Genomic DNA, 19,880 nt, shown 5'->3' with positions numbered 1-19,880 from the left:
AGTGGACAGTGTCCACAGGAAGCAGTAAATTCTCTGTCTTCTCTCGGTTTTTCATCAACGTGACGTTTTTCCTCTGAACTCTGAATTTATGTCCGTCGGGTTTTTGTTGCCCTCAGTTGACACTTTTTTTTTTTTTACTTTTTGTGAGAGTGCTCACTCTGCAACTCCTCTTTTTGAAACTCATCTCATTTCACAATAAAGTACAAGTTAAAACAAATACAGTAATATATCATTTCCATTTTGTTTGATTCTCTGATGTTTTTAAAGTTAATTTCTAGAAGGAAACAGAAAAACACCGTTAGAACGTCTGCATGCAGGTTTTACAATATCAGTCTTTTTAATTTGATATTATTCATCAGCTGTTCATATAAAATCCCTTTTGTTCAGGATTTTAACGGAACGTTTAAGGTGTTAAACTGGCAGCAGATCGAGAGCGTCTTAAAGAGAATTGCCTCCATCAGTTTGTGCAGCAGAAAGTTCAAATCCAATTTAGAGTGAATGCAGCTGAATTGAAGTTGCCATGAAAGTGAGATCAGCGCTGCAATGAAATATTATCCTCCACGTTTCCTCTCATTTACCTGGAAATTAACCTGATTTTATCTTCCAGCTTCCGCCAAGGAAACGCTTCAATTTCTATTCAGACTGAACCTGTAACTCGATCTGAAGTGTAAATGTGGACGATTCCTTACGGAGTCTTTTGTCCTGCAGGCAGAGACGGATGGAAACGTTAGTCTGCACCAAGAAAAATCCACAAATTAAATTCCAGCAGAGAAAAAGGTTTTATATGATCTGATTCCTAATTATTACTGAAACTGTTTCTTCATGTAAAGAGTTGAAACGGTGTAGTTCTTATGCTAAATGTCAGAAATCACTTTTAGACTCGAAATATGCACAAGAGGCCGCGTTGCCACGGCAACGTTTCAAGTTAAAAAATCCTTGTTTCGACATCTTTGTTTCAGAAAATGTTCTGAAAACGACGTCCGTTTCCATGGAAACGCTCTGTTTTCAGTCACTGCCGTCACGTGAACGGGGCCTGAGTTTAAATGTGAATAAAGACAGAATGCAAAGGTTTGCAAATCTTTTTAATCTGCTTTATTCACATTAACACCGTCAGATGTGGAAACAGACATTTTGCTGTATTCTGTGAAATATCGACTCAATCTGAACTTCGAACCTCGTCATGCTGCCGGGCGTTACCATACAAGCCATGAAATGTAAAAGGTTCCAGCTTTCTGTGTCGCTGGGAAATAAAGAAATCCCTGCAAAGCACCTTAAAGATTAGAATTGGTTCCATCGAGGTTTTTAAAGAACAAAAGATAAAGACATTGTCACATCAGTGGATCAGTTGTGAAGTTTTACCAAACGTTGTTCTCAAGGCTTAACGAGTCCGTTTGGGTCGTTTCTTCTTCTTTCATTAGATTCGGTTTTGTTTCCTTTGAAATACAAAAATTCACAATAAACTGAAACTTTGAGGTAACGTTGATGAAGCGAGGCGTTTCCACTGAAAACAGACGAGACGACCAGCGATGCTCTCGTGAAGCTTCTTTCTCTTTTCTTTCCCATTCCAGTCTAAACTTTACGCTTTAGTTCTTCAGTTTTACGCCACAATGGGGTTTTTTTTTTTTGTTCATTTCCAATAATAAAATTAAAGGAAAGTACTGAGCTTCAGTGAACAGCTTCTGGAAAAGTCTCACATGTAGATTAAGTAGTTTATTTCCTGTTTTCTAACTTGCTCCAGACGTCATGTCAGTCCGACTTCTTTCTTCTTCATCAGCTTCTGTATTTCGTCTGGAGTTGTGGAATTGTTCCATAAATGAAACCTTGCACTGCCCCATTTTTTAACCATAGTTTGCAGCAGAGTTCAATTTGAGTTGATTCCTGCAAACAATGTACAAGATAAACAAAAGAAATGACTTTGAAACCTTTGGGGAAACTTGTCAAAATGAAGATTTGTTTCAGCTGCAATCATTAAAAAAAAAAAAAAAAGACTTTCCGGTCCTGGAAGGAGAGTAAATATAGACGAGGAGTCAATAATCTGTAAAGACGAGAGATTTGATCTTTTCTTGCTTGTTCAAGTCTTCATGTGGCTTCAGTTTCTTCCTGGAACCCTGCAGGTTTTTATCTCGCCTCCAAATACCAAATCCTGGACTGGGCGTGCGTGTTCACTCTGGTTTTATCGTATCGACTAACAAACAGAACACAGAGGAAGTTTTACGGTCGAGCCGTTTGGATCTAAATTGAAGCATGAATGCAGGAAGCAGCAGCTGCTGGACGCCGGCCGGCTGGCAGGACGCCGGCTGCTGCTGCTGTGTGAGACGGGATTTATGGCCTCAACAACACCACTACAAATCCTCCTCGGCTGTAACGCCCGCGGGTCCTGAAGCCCGGCTCTTGTTTGGGTGGAAGTTTGGGTGAAGCTGGAAAGTCTGGGGCTCTTATTCTCACCTGGTGGGAGGAGGAACGTCGGATATTTCCCCTCGACTTTTACAAAAAAAATAATCTTCAGTGGCCTGCAATATGCAACTGGTTCAGAGCTGCTGTGAGCAGCCAAACCTGTAGGGGGCAGTGTAACGAAAAGCATGAAGCCATGATAGCCAATCAGAATCCTGGAAAAAAACACGACGTCCCGAATTGTGACGTAAATCTCCCCCTCCCCCCCTTTTATAGGCAAAGGGAGACACAGTTTTCAGGAATCTTTGTTTGTTGTGACTCGTCACCGCGTTTATGTGTAAATGCAAGAAAACGCAGAGAAATCTCCGTGTTTTTAAATACCCGGGCTTCATTCTCACCCGATGGCGGAGGAACGTCACGTCGTCTTGTAGAGGAACACAAAAACAAAGCGTTTTACCTGGAACATTGTGGTAGAAATGTGTCCCCAGGGTCCTGCCATGAATGTTCGAACTTTGCTCACATCTTAGCAGAGAACGTCTGGCTCATTGAGGTTTTTGACCTGAAGTGAGGTAAAAGCTAAAGATGAGCAGAGTCCTGGGTTTCGTCTGTTTCCCTGGTTGCGGTAAGCATCTTCTACCTGAGCGTGTTTCCTCTCATTCCCTGACCTCGTCTCATGTTGCAGTTGAGGTTCATTGGTGACTCTGGATTGGCTGAATAAGTGAATTAGACTCTCCTGTTGTAACCCGACTTCACTGACCTGAGCTGTAAACCGTCTTTTACTGAAGATCGATGGATTCTGTTTCTTTAAACGCTAATAGACTCAGAAAGTCATTTTACTCCTTTAGACACCAACAATCGAGGCAAGAAAGTTTAATATTCCGTTTTAAATGACTTCAGACTGTGAAATGCATTTAAAAACTTTTTTTTTCTTACTACTTTATTGGATTATAACTCTGGGGAAGCGTGAAAAACGGTAAGATTCCTCAGAACCACACCATCTCTCACTTGTTTCTTTAAATAGATCACACACAGTGTGGAATGTCATTTTCTTTTTTTTTTTGTTATGTCTCCCCTGGAGGCAGCTGCCCCCCCCTCCTCCACCTCCACCTCCACCTCTGAAAACCAACCCATCCTCCCTTTCATGACTAATGTGTTCATTTCCCGGACCGAGCTGACGTGGAGGTTCTGTCACACGGAGAACTCGGATTAGTTTGCCTGCGTCGACGTGTCGTCCCGTTTAAACAACGTCACACTCAGGATTTACAGCCGCTCGCGCTGCTGCCGCCTCCCCGGGAAATGTGTTTAAAACTGGCTTCATGAGGACATTTTCCTCCTCTTTCAAACCTTCTGATGCATTTTTTATGCTCCCAACGATTTAAAGCTAAAAGGAAACCGTCTCTGCAGCGCTGAAGGTGTTTTATGTCGCCTGCTAGAATTGGTGAGGCCATAAAACTGTGATGCAGTGGTTCATTTAGCCAGTGGTTAACGTCTTTACTGCTCCTCATCCATTCACTGTGTCACGTCAGGACAAGGCTGCCGCGTGGTGCTCTTCACCCTCTCATCACTCTTCGCCCTCATCACTATTCACCCTGTCATCACTCTTCACCCTCTAATCACTTTTCATCCTCTCATCGCTCTTCATCCTCTCATCACTATTCACCCTCTCATCACTCTTCACCCTCAGCACTATTCACCCTCTCATCACTATTCATCCTCTCATCGCTCTTCACTCTCATCACTATTCACCCTCTCATCGCTCTTCACCCTCATCACTATTCATCCTTTCAGCGCTCTTTATCCTCTCATCACTATTCATCCTCTCATCTCTCCTCACCCTCTCTCCTCTCATCACTATTCATCCTCTCATCTCTCCTCACCCTATCATCACGATTCATCCTTTCAGCGCTGTTCATCCTCTCATCCAGAGTAGCTGCAGTGTGATGCTCTTCATCTCGTCAGCATAGCGACTAGCTGTTAGCATAATGGCTGTTAGCATAGCAGCTAGCTGTCTCTAATCAGCTCGCCCCTCAGGACTCTACTTAATCACGTCTTTAACTCCTTGAACAAACTGTAGTTTCAAGTCATTTCCATCCCCAACATTTATCGTTTCTTCCTCTGTGACTCTGTTTCTCCTCGTCCTCCCTCACAGAGCCTCTTAAATCCTTCTTCTCCGACCGTCAGCGCTGTGTGGCCTCCTGCCATCACATCGCACCAGAACCTCCTTCTCACCCCCCTCTGATCCTTGAGTTCTGTGATCGGCTGGTCCTCCCTGGAGAGGCTCAGTCATAACCTGGCTGCTGTCGTGTGTCTGCAGGATTTGAAGCTCTGGGAACGTTAGTGCTGCGACATCAGGAGACACAGAGTCACGTTTACAACCTGCATGAAGAGGGAGAATCATCTCTCCCTAATCTGAGAGCTTTTCTATAAAAACATATTCATGTAGAAACACTGAGAGAGAAACAGCCGCCAGGTTCAGACTGTAAACAGACGATGAGAGATTGACGCTCTTAATTTGTTTCCTCCCAAATCAAAAGTACTTAAGCAGCCGTCTTCAGTGACTGTGTGACGTTCTGCTGCTCTGTCTCCTCCAGGCGTGTCCTTCAACAGTGTTTACACTCAGATCTGGAGAGTTCTGCTCCATCTGGCTGCCGATCCTTTTCCTGAAGTGTCCGATCTGGCCATGAAGGTCCTCAACAGCATCGCTTACAAGGTACGTTCTGGATTCTCTCCATCACTGCTGAGAGCTTTTCTTCAGAGGAGGCGCCGAGTTAGCTCCTTCAACACAGCGGAGGTGTCACCTTCCTGTAATTCTATTCAAGTAATTAACTTTATCCATCTTACAGTTTCTATGTTGTGAATCTTGAATTAATTATCCTGAAATAACATTTATATTTCAATTTAATTTCCTGGGGTTTATCAGTGTTGTTAATTTTTGTCCACGTTTGTGATTGAATGATGATCTGAGCAGGAAAAACAGAACAAAAATCTCCAGAGTAGAATTTCACTTGATGGTTGTTGTGATACAAAGGTACAAGAAAACTTGTAGAAGCAGTTTGAAGCGACATGACCAGTAGTTTAACTGTGGAGTGACACTGTGAGGAGGCGTTTCCTTGATAAGGCGCAAACCTCAACGTAGAATCAGTGGAACAAGACGGTAATCGTACCAACGCTCGACATGAAGCAGTGAAAGAGACTGACCGCTAACAGCATGCTCAGCTAACAGCATGCTCAGCTAACAGCATGCTCAGCTAACAGCATGCTCAGCTAACAACATGCTCAGCTAACAGCATGCTCAGCTAACAGCATGCTCAGCTAACAACATGCTCAGCTAACAGCATGCTCAGCTAACAGCATGCTCGGCTAACAGCATGCTCGGCTAACAGCATGCTCAGCTAACAACATGCTCAGCTAACAGCATGCTCAGCTAACAGCATGCTCAGCTAACAACATGCTCAGCTAACAGCATGCTCAGCTAACAGCATGCTCAGCTAACAACATGCTCAGCTAACAGCATGCTCAGCTAACAGCATGCTCAGCTAACAACATGCTCAGCTAACAGCATGCTCAGCTAACAGCATGCTCAGCTAACAACATGCTCGGCTAACAGCATGCTCGGCTAACAGCATGCTCGGCTAACAGCATGCTCGGCTAACAGCATGCTCAGCTAACAGCATGCTAAGCTAGCTACTTGTCAGATTCTTTACTGGACGTCACTTCTCTGGTGTGTTTTACTGCTTCAGCAGTCTCAACAGGTTTGACCTGGTCACACACATTCATCACTTCATTCATGTACTAATCCTCAAAGGAAACTCACTTCATTAATAGAAAGCGTTTATTTTGTTTGTTTGCTCGAGGACATTTTGACACATGAGGGATCGAACCGCTAACCATGGGATTGGAGGAATATACTAACTGATCCACAGCCGCCCTAAGCCCCGCCCCCTAACCTCTTTGATGAGTTTTCTGGTGCCGCCAGCAGTGCATTGAGTTTCAGAACTACATTTAAAAGATTAATCCTTACAGATTGTTTTAACTGAATTAAACCAGGAAGTGCAAACTTTTTTATTTGTTTTTATGTTTAAATGTAAAGCAGCAATAAAGTGTTTTCACATACTCTTGCTTCTGTATCTGGGTGTATCAGTTCTCCTCACCTCGTGGTTCTGCTCCCTCTTTCCGGCGCTGGTGTTTGCTTCCTCTATAAAGGCCGTTACTTCTGTGCAAATGCAATTAAGAGCCAACGACTCCCCGAGGCTCGGAGAGACGATCACATAGTAGGAGGACGTAGCTCAAGGAGCTGTAATAACCTCCACCCATACTGAGCTGAGGCTGAACAGTCGGTGATCCAGCACTGACACCCCGAGTCTCTTCAGTCGAGCAGCGTCGTTATGCTGAGGTTCCCACTGACCTGCAGTAACAGACCAGCCGCAGTAACAGACCAGCCGCAGTAACAGACCAGCTGCAGTAACAGACCAGCTGCAGTAACAGACCAGCCGCAGTAACAGACCAGCCGCAGTAACAGACCAGCTGCAGTAACAGACCAGCTGCAGTAACAGACCAGCCGCAGTAACAGACCAGCCGCAGTAACAGCAACAGACCAGCCGCAGTAACAGACCAGCCGCAGTAACAGACCAGCCGCAGTAACAGACCAGCTGCAGTAACAGCAACAGACCAGCTGCAGTAACAGACAAGCCGCAGTAACAGACCAGCTGCAGTAACAGACACGCCTCAGTAACAGACACGCCGCAGTAACAGCAACAGACCAGCTGCAGTAACAGACCAGCTGCAGTAACAGCAACAGACCAGCTGCAGCAACAGACAAGCCGCAGTAATAGATCAGCTGCAGTAACAGACCAGCCGCAGTAACAGACCAGCCACAGTAACAGCAACAGACCAGCTGCAGTAACAGACGAGCTGCAGTAACAGACCAGCCGCAGTAACAGACCAGCCGCAGTAATAGACCAGTCGCAGTAACAGACCAGCTGCAGTAACAGACCAGTCGCAGTAACAGACCAGTTGCAGTAACAGACCAGCTGTAGTAACAGCAACAGACCAGCCACAGTAACAGACAAGCCGCAGTAACAGCCGCAGTAACAGACCAGCCGCAGTAATAGACCAGTCGCAGTAACAGACCAGCTGCAGTAACAGACCAGTCGCAGTAACAGACCAGTTGCAGTAACAGACCAGCTGTAGTAACAGCAACAGACCAGCCACAGTAACAGACAAGCCGCAGTAACAGACCAGCTGTAGTAACAGCAAAAGACCAGCCGCAGTAACAGACCAGCTGTAGTAACAGCAACAGACCTGCCACAGTAACAGACCAGCTGTAGTAACAGCAACAGACCAGCCACAGCAACAGACCAGCCACAGTAACAGACCAGCTGCAGTAACAGATTACTTACAGTAACAGTAACAGATTACCTACAGTAACAGACCAGTCGCAGTAACAGACCAGCCGTAGTAATAGACCAGCCGTAGTAACAGCAACAGACCAGCCGCAGTAACAGATTACTTACAGTAACAGTAACAGATTACCTACAGTAACAGACTCGACTCTGATTCATGGCGTCGATGTAAATCTTGATTCGGGTGTCTTGAGACTCGAACTCGGTTTTGTTTTGACGATTTGGTCTCCATGTTGTCTTGTTGGTCCATATTTGAAGTTGAGACTCTGACTTGTTGGATTGTGTTCAGATTTTAATCTAATCCGTCTGGATGAGGTGAGCCTTGGCATCGAATCGTCTCGGTACGTTTGAGGATTCTGATATGAAACGTTCATTTGACTTTAATGATCTGAGTTCGATCTTAATTTGATGTCCTGAATCAGAGAGGAGACCCGCCATCATCTGGTGGATGTGAAACTTAATGAGCACATATTTTTATTGATTTGAAGCTTTTTCCATTTAACATAAAAACAACGTGTTCCACCTGATTTAAATTTAAACTTTTTGCTCTAAAATTAAATCTTCAGTCGTGTAGTTAGTATTTTCAGAATAAAGCAGCGATGTGAGATTACATAGATTAACCTCCTTCATTTGAAGAAACTCTGGAAACACCTGAATATGTGACTCTTCTCTAACACCTCATCACAGATGGAGCTGACGGCTTTATTTTCTTAAAGATTGTTGAGCAGACGAGTGGATCAGAAAACATTTATCTGAGTTGACTCGTGTTAACATGAAGCTCACGGGGAGTGCGGCTCGTTTTAATTAGGATTTTAAATGTCAGATGTTATTGATTTGTAACAGCGTGAACAAGGTCAGCAGCTAATTAAAATTTACTTGCATCTCAGAAATGATGACGGCATTAAAGGCTTTTTTTAGCCTTTTTTCTTTCCAAATGTTCCAAAGGTGGAAAGTCATTTTTTTTCCTTCTTTAATTCTTGTTATTCAGGCGTTTGCCGACACTCAGACGTCTGAATGGAACTGTTCGCACGCCGAGTCATTAAACACCTGAAAGGACTCAGACTCCCGCTTCACTCCTTTGACAAGAGAATCTGTCGTAATTATTAATAAGAGGTTTGAATCCTCCAGCTGACTTCAACCAGACGGAGGATTTCTCTTCTCTTTACATCTCAAACTTGTCATCTTCAGATCTTCACTTTCAGGACTGATTTGTTCTGGACTCACTAAAAAACAAGTCTGATGTGAAAAGTACCAAAGGCTCCGTCAAAATGACCTCAAATCATTCAGTCAATAATCAAACACTTCTGATCCAGACCAGAACCAGACTTGGTCCATACGGGGTCACCCTGCGTGGAGTCCAGACCTCCTGGTTGGTCTCCTCCTTTCCCCTCGAGCCCCAGGAGCTTCTCCGACCAACCAGGACCTCAAATCTCTCCACTGCTCCTGGTCCGACATCCTGACCTCCCTGGGCTTGATGGTACCTGGTGACCTTCCTGGTCCAGTCTTGGAACCGCCTCCACCGGTTGCTGGTGTGGAGAAGCGGCTGTTCTTCTTGAAGTTTCCGTCTGATCGATCTTCACGCTGCTGAAGGAAGGCTTCATCCTTCCGGGTGTGACCCTCAGTAATAATCTGGATTCAGCGCCCGCCGGAAACAGGAAGTTTGCTTTGCAGGTCATCTCGCCGGTCACCACACGAAGAAGCTTCATCCCTGGTGTGAACGCCCCAACCGGCGACCATCCTGCCGTCTCGGGTGAAGAAGTACTCTGGTATTATAATTAGCAGAATATTAGTTACTTCAGTTTGTACAGGTTTGTACCGTCTCCTGTCCTGGACGGTGGAGGCGGTGCTTCCATCTGATCTTTCTCGACCTGACGGAGAAGTTTTTACTTCCTGGTCTCCAGCCGCTCACTGTGATTCCTCAAGGTGGCGCCAAGGTTTCGTCTTTAACCCGAACATCCAGCAGGCGTCAGCCTCTAGAGGGAGCTGTCATTGGACCGTTTCAGTCCGGGTCTTTATTTCCAACCTGCTCACCCTGAACTGAGTCCTGATCCCTTTGGTCCCCCTGCTGAGGGGCGCCGACACTCTCAGATGGACGTCGATGTCGTCAACATTAAAACTGCGCATTCTTTTAAAAATGGAGACTTTGTCGAATTCAGAGCAGAACTTGGAAATGGCCCTTGGCTTTGTTTTCGAAGGATTGCACATTTTTTTGACCTCAAGTTTCTCCGACAGGTTTTGACTTCACTGTCAATGCTTTGCCAAATTAAAAATCTGTGGTAATCTAGTGGGAGCCTCAAGGAAAAAAGATTTGGAACCAGCATCCGCAAACCTACATCAGCAAAACTACCACACAGGAAGTAGTTTCATGATTCAGGGAACATTATTGGTTAGAGTAGAAGAAGCTCTTTGCTTCGACTGTGTGACCTGCAGAGACACAGGAAACGTGCAATTTGCTGATAAGGCAACAAAAGCTTTTTGTTTTAAAGCATTAGTCTCATTTAAAGTGTGACGGCGTCACATGACACTAAAGGAAAACATCATCATCATACATCATTTTTGTGTTAATTGCCTTCTCCCAGCTCTCACTCAATAATTCAACAGAACCACTCCCACATTTTTTTCCGACTGCGTTCATGCATTCGTTTGTTTGCTGAGCTGACTCTTATTCCCAGCCAATTAACGATGGAGGAAGTGAAGGGAAACGACAGGAAACGAGCCGCCGATACAAACCGTTACCCCGTTTCTCCTCCTTTTCTTTTCTTTTTTTCTTTTACATATCACGTTTTCACAGGAAGCCTGTCAGAGAAGTAGCAGGACCCGATGTTTGTTTACCACATGTTGGTAAACACTGATGAATAATCCATGGTCGCGCTGCATAACAGTCCCTGATGAGTTTATACATACAGGCCAAAAACCGAGGATGGTGGTTGTTACTGTTGGACGTGTTCGCTTCCAGACCTGTTTTTAGGAGTTCTCCATCTGGTCTGGATAGGTTCTCCTTTATCCGGTCTGAACAGGTTCTACTCCATCTGGTCTGAACACATTCTCCTCTATCCAGTCTGAACAGGTTCTCCATCTGGTCTGAACACATTCTCCTCTATCCAGTCTGAACAGGTTCTCTATCTGGTCTGAACACGTTCTCCTCTATCCAGTCTGAACAGGTTCTCCATCTGGTCTGAACATGTTCTCCTCTATCCAGTCTGAACAGGTTCTCCATCTGGTCTGAACATGTTCTCCTCTATCCAGTCTGAACAGGTTCTCTTCTATCCAGTCTGAACAGGTTCTCTTCTATCCAGTCTGAACAGGTTCTCCATCTGGTCACCTTTTCCGCTTTTCCCTCAGTTTCTTTTCTCGTTTCCACCAGTTAACCTACGACACCTTTTGTCTCGTATCACAAAGGTACCATGTGCCATGTTTGCTCTACAGGAAACTGGAGCGATTGTCTTTGGTCTTTGGTCTTTGGTCTTTGGTCTTTGGTGGAAACATTCAGAAAACACATCGTTTTTACGTTTTTCTCTCACAAGTTTTGCTTTTACGTTTTACAAACGATATTTGTTTCCAGAGATGCGGCAGAAACACTGAAAACTATAAATTTTTCATTTTGAGCCACTAGTGGGTGCTGTTGTTTGTTTTTGTAGTGAAACCACACACTCATGCAGCAGAGAACAATCTGCTCTAAACATTAACAATAAGAGAACACAGACATTCCATTGAACATTCGACCAAGTTGGATTGTCATTATGGTGACTGTCAAAATAAAAGCACCAAGTCCCAGGAGACTCTGGACTGGGAGTCATGAGACTCTGGAGGAAACGTTGTTCCGATTGTTCAGCTACTGAGCATGTGCACAACTACTAGTGACTACGGCCGTGGTGACCGGGAGCAGGAGCAGCGTTTCCATGGAGATGGAGGTCTAGCGTTGTGATTTCAGTGGCTCCAACCAAAGTTCAACTTGTCTCTGGTGTTCGCAGCTTTTCTTCAGGTGCTCCAGTTGGTGGATGGGGCTCCTCGTCCAATCCCACGATTGGAGGTTTATAATAATAATGCTGTAATCAAGCCAGAATATTTGCCGCCGTGGTGTGTGAACGTGACGGAGTGTGGAGCTTTCAGACCTCTGTGTGTAAAGTTTGCTTTAAAAACTTTCCTGTTTCAGCCTTTCTGACACACAAACAAAAGACACTCGCTGCCAGTTTGTAATTAGCATAGAAATTGAATCAGCGCAGTCCCGGGTAGTAAAGTGCGTTTGCCTGCGTTAACTGGATTTACGTTTTCTCTCCACCTGGCTCGAGTGAACAACAACTCTGCTATTCATCAGTGATGCTTTGCCTCTATTGTCTTTATTAAGTTTTGCCTCCCTTGTGTGCAGCTGTTAGAGTGCTCACAATAAAGAGGTTATATTACCTGCGCTGCCTAATGACGGAAAGTTCTGGAAATACAAGCAAACTTTGTAAAGTGATGCACTTTCATGCAGTTAGCAACCAGAGTTTGGGGATTCGTGTCTTAATCCGACAGATTAGACTGGTTGAAAACTGTGGAAAACAAAGTTTATGTATTCCAACTTTAACTTTGAGTAAAACAACACACATGGCAGATTTAAGAGGATATCTTCTACGAACCACCAGGAGGATCAATATTTTCACTGCGAGATGAGAGTGTTACCTCTGAAAAGGAAGAATGACTGGAACTGATTGTTGGTCCTGAATCGTTTCTCGACTGCAGTGTGATGGAGGCAATCTGATGGATTTACGTGTTGATAGAACCGAGGATGTAGAAGCTGTTTTCTCAGCATGTTTGGTGAGCTTGTCTCCGTCCGGGTGACGCCAGGCGGCGTCCTTTAAAAAAACAGCCACTCTTCTTTAATCGGGTTTTTCATTTCCTCTACATTAACCTAGAATTAGAAAAAGACATTGTTTGTAGTTCTGGATGCAGGTTTGTCCTGTTAAGTTTATTTGTTTTGGGTCAGATTTTCCATCTTTTTCCAACACAAGAAGATTAAACGCTGTGGATTTGATTCTTGTCCAGAACTCAATGCTTCATGTTGCTATCTTCTAAAGACATAAAGTAAAGTGCTGAGTTTTACGGTTGGTATTTTAGTTTGACAGTGTTATGTTTTATAGTATGAGGAGTTTCTGTGCTCGTTCAGTGTGCGTGTTGTCAATAAGTGGATCAAACAGGATTTGATGAAGGATTAAGTTGTTTTGTTTTTCAACGTGAGCAGACCGTCAGCTGTGAATTAGGACAAAGTGACCGTTTGTTTCAGGCTGTTTGAAACCTCAACATGAAACCTAAATGTACTTCGGTATTTTATTCTGTAAAGCAACGGCTCATCAATCAGGATCAGCTGTCAATCTGTACTGGAGTACTTCTACATTGTAACTGACAGTAAAGTAACTGGATGTCTCCTCAGGCGACCATGAACGCCAGACCTCAGAGGATCCTGGACTCGGGCTCGCTCACACAGTCGGCGCCAGCGAGTCCAACCAGCAAGGGAACACACATCCACCAGGCTGGGTGAGCACGCACACACACACACACACACACACACACACACACACACACAGACACAGACACACACGCACACACACACACACACACACACACACACACAGACACAGACACACACACACACACACACACACACACACACACTTCATGAGGTTGTTTCGTCTCACAAGAAGCAGAATCTCGTCCGTCCTAAAGTCTTCCTCTGCTCTGTCCTCAGCGGTTCTCCTCCGATGCCCAGCACCAGCAGCTCCAGTCTGACTAACGACGTCCCCAAACCGCCCACCAGAGAGCCGCCGGCCCCCCGGCCGCCCTACACTCCCACCCTGGGGGGACAGGCGCCCCACTCGCACCAGTTCCCTCGCACCCGCAAGATGTTCGACAAGGGCCCGGAGCAGGTACGCTTTCTGGACCTCCTCTAGTGCCTCAGTGATGACAGATGTCTGACGACCCCGTGTGTCCTACCCCAGGCGGCGGAAGACGGCGACGAGCCCGCAGGTCACAGGAACTACATCAGCGCCGCCCTGCAGACTGGACTGTGCGACTGGAGCGCTAAGTACTTCGCTCAGCCCGTCATGAAGGTACCAATCTGTTTCTGTCTGCAGCAGGACTTGTGCTTTAGTGGAGCAGCAGAATCTGGTAGAAGAACGTTACAATAACTTCCACTATAGAACACCTATCAGACGTGATGATCGTCAGGGAAATAGTTCAGTTCATGGAGTCATTTTCACAACCAGTTTTAGTAATGGCAGTATTTAAATGTGTAAAAGCATCAGTATAAAAAGTGAGTTTCAGTAAAATATGGACTCACTGGAAGACTTCCAGCACATCCATTCATAAGCAACACTGAACAATCTGCAGGTTTAAAATGTTAGAAACTAGTTTTGGTCCTAAATAGTGCTCATATAAAGATCATTTTTAAGAACTGCAGCTCGGTTTGTTGTCTCGTCTTCACTCCTGGAAGGAAACAGTCTCTCATATCAAATGTTTGGGGGGGGGGGGGGTTAACAACCATGTTGCCTGAAATGCATCTTTTGTATAAAGTCATAAAATGTAATTGCTAACGGAGGAAACTCGAGCAGCAGCGTGGTAACCACTGCTCCACCGTGCCGCCCTGTTCCAGATTATATTCCTTTAAGAAGTGTAATCCAGTGGAGGAGGTGGAGCAGCGACCGATCACAACGAGGGGGAGAGCTCCAGCTACTTCACTGAATAATTGACGCGTACAACGTTGGCGTCCTCCTGAGCCGTGCAGGGCGGTCCGAGCCAAAACATGAAACATCCAGTCCAAACTCTGTTCAGACCCCCGGACATGTGGCCAGGTTCAGGAAAGACCAAGGTGTCGGCAGCTTTTACGTCTGAGAAAAGAAAGAAAAGTGGAAGTTTGATAGTGTTCACCGCATCGCAGACAGAAGGTCGATCCTCACTTGCGACTCGTCGAAACTGAAAATGTAAAATTCTGTCTTAAACACGGGAAGTGAACATTTACAAGATGATCTGCTCCAAAGATTCACCAATCTTTCAATCCTTGTTCTTTGAAGTCAATTGACAACATTTCTAGTATAAAATAAAAGAAGGATTAATTGGGATTATCCTATTAAAATGATCTGATTTCGAAGTATAACAATGCATTGACTGAGAAAGTGTTTATATTTGTCATTTAGGTTTGACACTTCTGATTGTGGTGACCGTCTGAAGCCAAATATTCCTTACAACTGATGTGACATCCAGATTATAGAGCATCTTCCTCCAGTAGCATCTGGAACTGTAACGTGACTGTTCAGGTAGAAACGTCCCAGTTCTTCTGGAGTATGGTTTGAAACCTTAAAATACTTCAACCTGGGATTATCTCAGATTAATTCCAAGTTGAATCACACATCAGAGCTCATTTGAGAAAACATTTTGCTGGTAATCTTGGCATCAATTTTTTTTCCCGCCACTTCCGAGCCGAATCGTCACGTGAACCGTGCAGAATTCTCCAGCAGTGCAGAGAAAAGTGAAGCAGCAGTTTTAAAAATGTATGACGTCCCAGAGGAAACCGCAGGGTGGGAAGCAATCACTGCAAAGAAAATGCTCCCGCTGCTCCTCCGAGAGGCTTTGCTGAATAATTGAGCTGTGAGATCCATCAGCCGTCCTCCTGAGAGACTTTTCAAATTAGAGAAGCAGCTTTACCACGTGCAGGTGAGAAGTCTTGGATTTTCTAATCAGACCTGAATGTTTCGCTGCTGCGATTTCCTGGAGACGACGTTGCTGCTCTTTAGCTTTAACAAAGAACAACATTAAAACTGTCACGACGCACCGTGGCGAAAGAAGTTTGAAAAGTTGCTTGAGATTTAACAGTAAACTGGTGAGAACGCTGTGAAACTGATGATTTCTGTTTTCCAGTTTGTAGAAACGTCGTGACCTGATACACGTCAGAGAGTTCACCTCACTTCAGTTTTTCTTCTTTTTAACAGAGAAGAAAATCAAACCATCACTCTCTTACCCACTTTCAGACACTTTAATACCAACATCTAATTTAACAGAGATTTACTTTTCCAACGTGTGAAGAGTTAAACTAACAATCGACAACTGGAGGAGAAAGTTTAAACAATGTTGGATTTGTTGAATTCAGACTGAAGCATGTGAAGAAATGCACAGATTTATGAATGAGGTGTTGGAAGGGTTTTCACTGTGTTGACAATGTGCGGTACTGGGTGCAATTTCTCAGGCTTACACACACACACACACACACACACACACACACACACACACACACACACACACACACACACACACACACACACACACACACACACACACACACAAACCCGTTTCTCACCTCAGGGTCTCATTATACGTTACATTAGCAGCTGACACAGAGCAAGATTTCAGCCCAGGAACAACAGTGCCTGCTGGCTCATAGCATTGCACACACACACACACACACACACACACACACACACGCACACACACACACACACACACGCACACGCACGCACGCGCACACACACACACACACACACACACACACAGAGCAGTTTCCATCACTTCTGGGGGCATCACATTGACTTACATTAAGTCTCCTGTTATAGATTTTCATGCCTCCTTTACATGACATTTTTTTTTGTTTGTTTGTTTTTTTATTTCGAAACAAAATTTACATTTACACGGCAACAATTAAATGTGAAATAATTAGGACAATAATAGTTTCCTTTCAGTCATGCTGGTGAAATACGTCCCCCTGTCCCCCAGCTATTTGAAGCTCTCTGGCACCCCCGAAGGCAGGAAGGCTTCAGTTATTCACAACGTGTGTTCCCACAATGTACATAAAACGGGTGTAAACACACCCACACACACATATGCGTGTCTTTTCGGGGACATTGACGTAGTTTGACTTCCTTGGGGCAAACTCTGAGTTTACCTATAACTCTGACAAACCCAACCATAACCTGAGTCTGATAACAGACAGACCCAACCCCACTACACACATCCACAGGACCACACTTTGTATATTTACCATCACACACACACACACACACACACACACACACACACACACACACACACACACACACACACACACACACACACACACACACACACACACACACACACACAATTTATTCAGTAGCTCTGTACAGAGGTGTTAAAATGCTTGTTGTCTCAGCCTAAAAGCAAAATATGCCGAGCAAAGACATTAAAGGAATATTGATGACACTCAGCACTCGTGTGTGTGTGTGTGTGTGTGTGTGTGTGTGTGTGTGTGTGTGTGTGTGTGTGTGTGTGTGTGTGTGTGTGTGTGTGTGTGTGTGTGTGTGTGTGTGTGTGTGTGTGTGTGTGTGTGTGTGTGTGTGTGTGTGTGTGTGTGTGTGTGTGTGTGTGTGTGTGTGTGTGTGTGTGTGTGTGTGTGTGTGTGTGTGTGTGTGTGGTACTTAGCATTCAGCAGGCGTCGGAGGCCTCACTACAGAAATGTGCTTAATAAGCACACAGTGGCGAGCAGCATTTAAAACCACACGTGTTGTTTTACAGTTTTCCTCTGTTGTTTATTCACTAAAGCGCAGATCTCATTTCTAATTCATGATTTTATTACATTCAGCTGAGAAAAAGAGACATAAACCTGCCTTATATAAAATTTTGCGCATTCAGTGCCTCGTTTAAAGACGAGTCATTCTGCTCGCTGGGAGTGAAGTCGACAGGAACTCTGCCGAGGCCTTTTCATTACATAAGGTTCAATAAAAAGTTGGTACTTTTCAAATTGTCCCTGTGTGACAACAGATGAGATGATGTGTGATTACATGAAGTGGCTCTTGACTCATTACGTGGGTAACTGCGGGAGAAGCTCTCGACACACTGGAGCAGTGATCCAATAGACTGTATGAGTCTTCATGGAGTTTAATGCCGCATGTCTGAAGCTTTCTCTGGGACAGTTCTTTCCTTTTATATGTTTTCATTTCTCCAGATAACGAAACATGTAACAACAAAAAGTTTTTCACGTACAGATGAATAGAATACTTCATCACTCAGTACTGTGAGCTCCTCGTGGTTTCCTGCAAGAAGCAGAAAGGCTTCCGCCTGTATGGGACTCCTTCCCCCAGTGGCTTCTTTTGGTACTGCAGGAAAACACAGTGAATCACTGAACATCTCTCCCACCCGCCCCATTTTCATCTTTTTCCACATGTTTCTTTCTTAAAGCAGCCAAATGAGTGACCACCTCCTTGTCTGTCAGATCCCGGAGGAGCACGACCTGGAGAGCCAGGTGAGGATGGAGCGCCAGTGGAGGTTCCTGAGAAACGCTCGAGTACGACGCCACAGTCGAAGCATCACACAAAGAGGTCAGTCGCACATAAACGTGGCGACGATTAAAACCTGTCGTTTGTTTTTTGTTTGTTTTTTACCTTTCACAGCTCTGCCAGGCTGGAAGAAGGTTCATACGTGTTAAAGATAAGTCGTTATTGACCCAGAGGGGGAATTTGCATGCGAGAAGTTTACAGGTGGAAGCACCTCCTCACTCTGATTGGAGAAGTCATTCTCACACAGATTACCGACAATTACAGTCAATCAGTTCACCAAATGTCAGCCCAGGTTTTAATCACACTGACATTACGTGATGTGTGTTGAGAGCTTATTACATGGATTACATGTGTTCACGCAGCATCACGCGCTCTGCAGTCCGATCACACAGGCACTGAGATTCACACACGATCACAAGTAAAACTCACTAAAATCCAGATTGATCAACACTGCACAGAAAATCAAAAGTCCAGTTTTAATGAAAGTATGAAAAAAGTAGATCACTTATAATTCATTTTAATGATTATCCTTGAAAAAATGTTTTCAATTATCTGAAGAATAATTGAAATTCAAAACTTCACAGATGATTTTATTTTCTAATGACACGAAAAATAAACTCTGGAATGTGAAGTTATGACAACAGTCGGATTCGAACCGTGTTCCCGGTCCGACACTCCACTGTGAGTCTGGTCCTTTGGACTCACCTGAAACCGAGAATCTCAAACCAACACCTGAACAACGATCTGGTAGTTTCATCCTCCATCAAGCAATTGACCAGATTGAGGAATTTTCACATCACATTCCTTCAAAATAAACCATTTTCACAAAAATTAAGAAATTGTGCCCAACACTGAAAAAGCACTGCTTGAGTAAGATTCTGAAAATATATGAACGTTCATGTCATAAAGCCTGAGTTGTGTTTTTCACTTTGTTCAGTACTATTCCAGTAAACAGATTTCACTGATTTGGCGAACAGTCCCACTGCGCTTTATATCGCTGGTCACATTCACCCATTCACCAGCCCACATTCACACACCAATGGAGGCAGTCGTCATGCAAAGGCGCCTAATCCATCCATTGGGAGCAGTTTGAGGTCCAGTGCCTTGCTCAAGGACAGTATGGACATAATTAGCTCTATATCGATTTCAATAAGGAATCACAGAGAAGTTGGTTTCATTTCTAAAGCTATGAAGTGAGGAAGAAACTAATCCTGAGTCGTGTGTTTAATCTTGATCAGTTAGTCTTCAGATGTTCTTTAAGGTTCGATGGATTCCGTGAGAACACGACATACAAATGGTTAAAAAACACCTGTTAGCAAACTGTTACCTGTTTCTGCTCCGTCATGGATGTTTGACCTGAAGAAACAGATCGGATTTGTTCAGCAGACACAAACAGCGCCCCCTACTCCCTGCACGGAGATTGTCACCTCGGGGAACTTTTCTCTATAAAACGCTCCATTTGGAACGCCATCGACACTTTGGATATTTGTCCGCTGGTTTGAATCCCACTGCTGACCAGTCGTCGCAGGGTTTCTGCGTGTACGCCTTTCCTCTGTACTCGGTTTTCATGACCTCGGTATTTCTGTCCGTCTCCTTGGAAGCTGACGGACACGACCCACGAGTTGCTGTACCAGCAGTAGCCATCAGGGGCAGTGTTGCGATTACAAGCTAATGAGTGTCAGTTTGTTTGGAGCGTTTGTGACAACTTGAGGTGTTTTAATGTCGTCACAGAGCAAAACCAGCAGTAACTCTCAACGCCAACATGAGCGCTCCATCCTGCCGCTGACTCTGTAGTTATTGTTGATTCCGAAAC

At 44.5% G+C, this 19,880-nt stretch overlaps 1 protein-coding gene across 1 annotated transcript in view; it reads left to right on the top strand.

Annotated features, from left to right (window-relative positions):
• Positions 1-19,880, top strand: part of rptor (regulatory associated protein of MTOR, complex 1) — a 205,834-nt gene that overhangs the window by 160,071 nt on the left and 25,883 nt on the right. Inside the window, 5 exon segments of the mRNA XM_080462735.1 lie at positions 4,983-5,101; positions 13,201-13,304; positions 13,516-13,693; positions 13,766-13,876; positions 18,004-18,109. Coding sequence (XP_080318861.1) covers positions 4,983-5,101; positions 13,201-13,304; positions 13,516-13,693; positions 13,766-13,876; positions 18,004-18,109 — 618 coding nt within the window.

This window comes from Lipophrys pholis, assembly GCF_963383615.2.
Source record: "Lipophrys pholis genome assembly, chromosome: 5".
NCBI lineage: Eukaryota > Metazoa > Chordata > Actinopteri > Blenniiformes > Blenniidae > Lipophrys > Lipophrys pholis.
The sequence above is the reverse complement of the archived record's forward strand: the minus strand, read 5'-3'. Positions and strand labels throughout refer to the sequence as shown.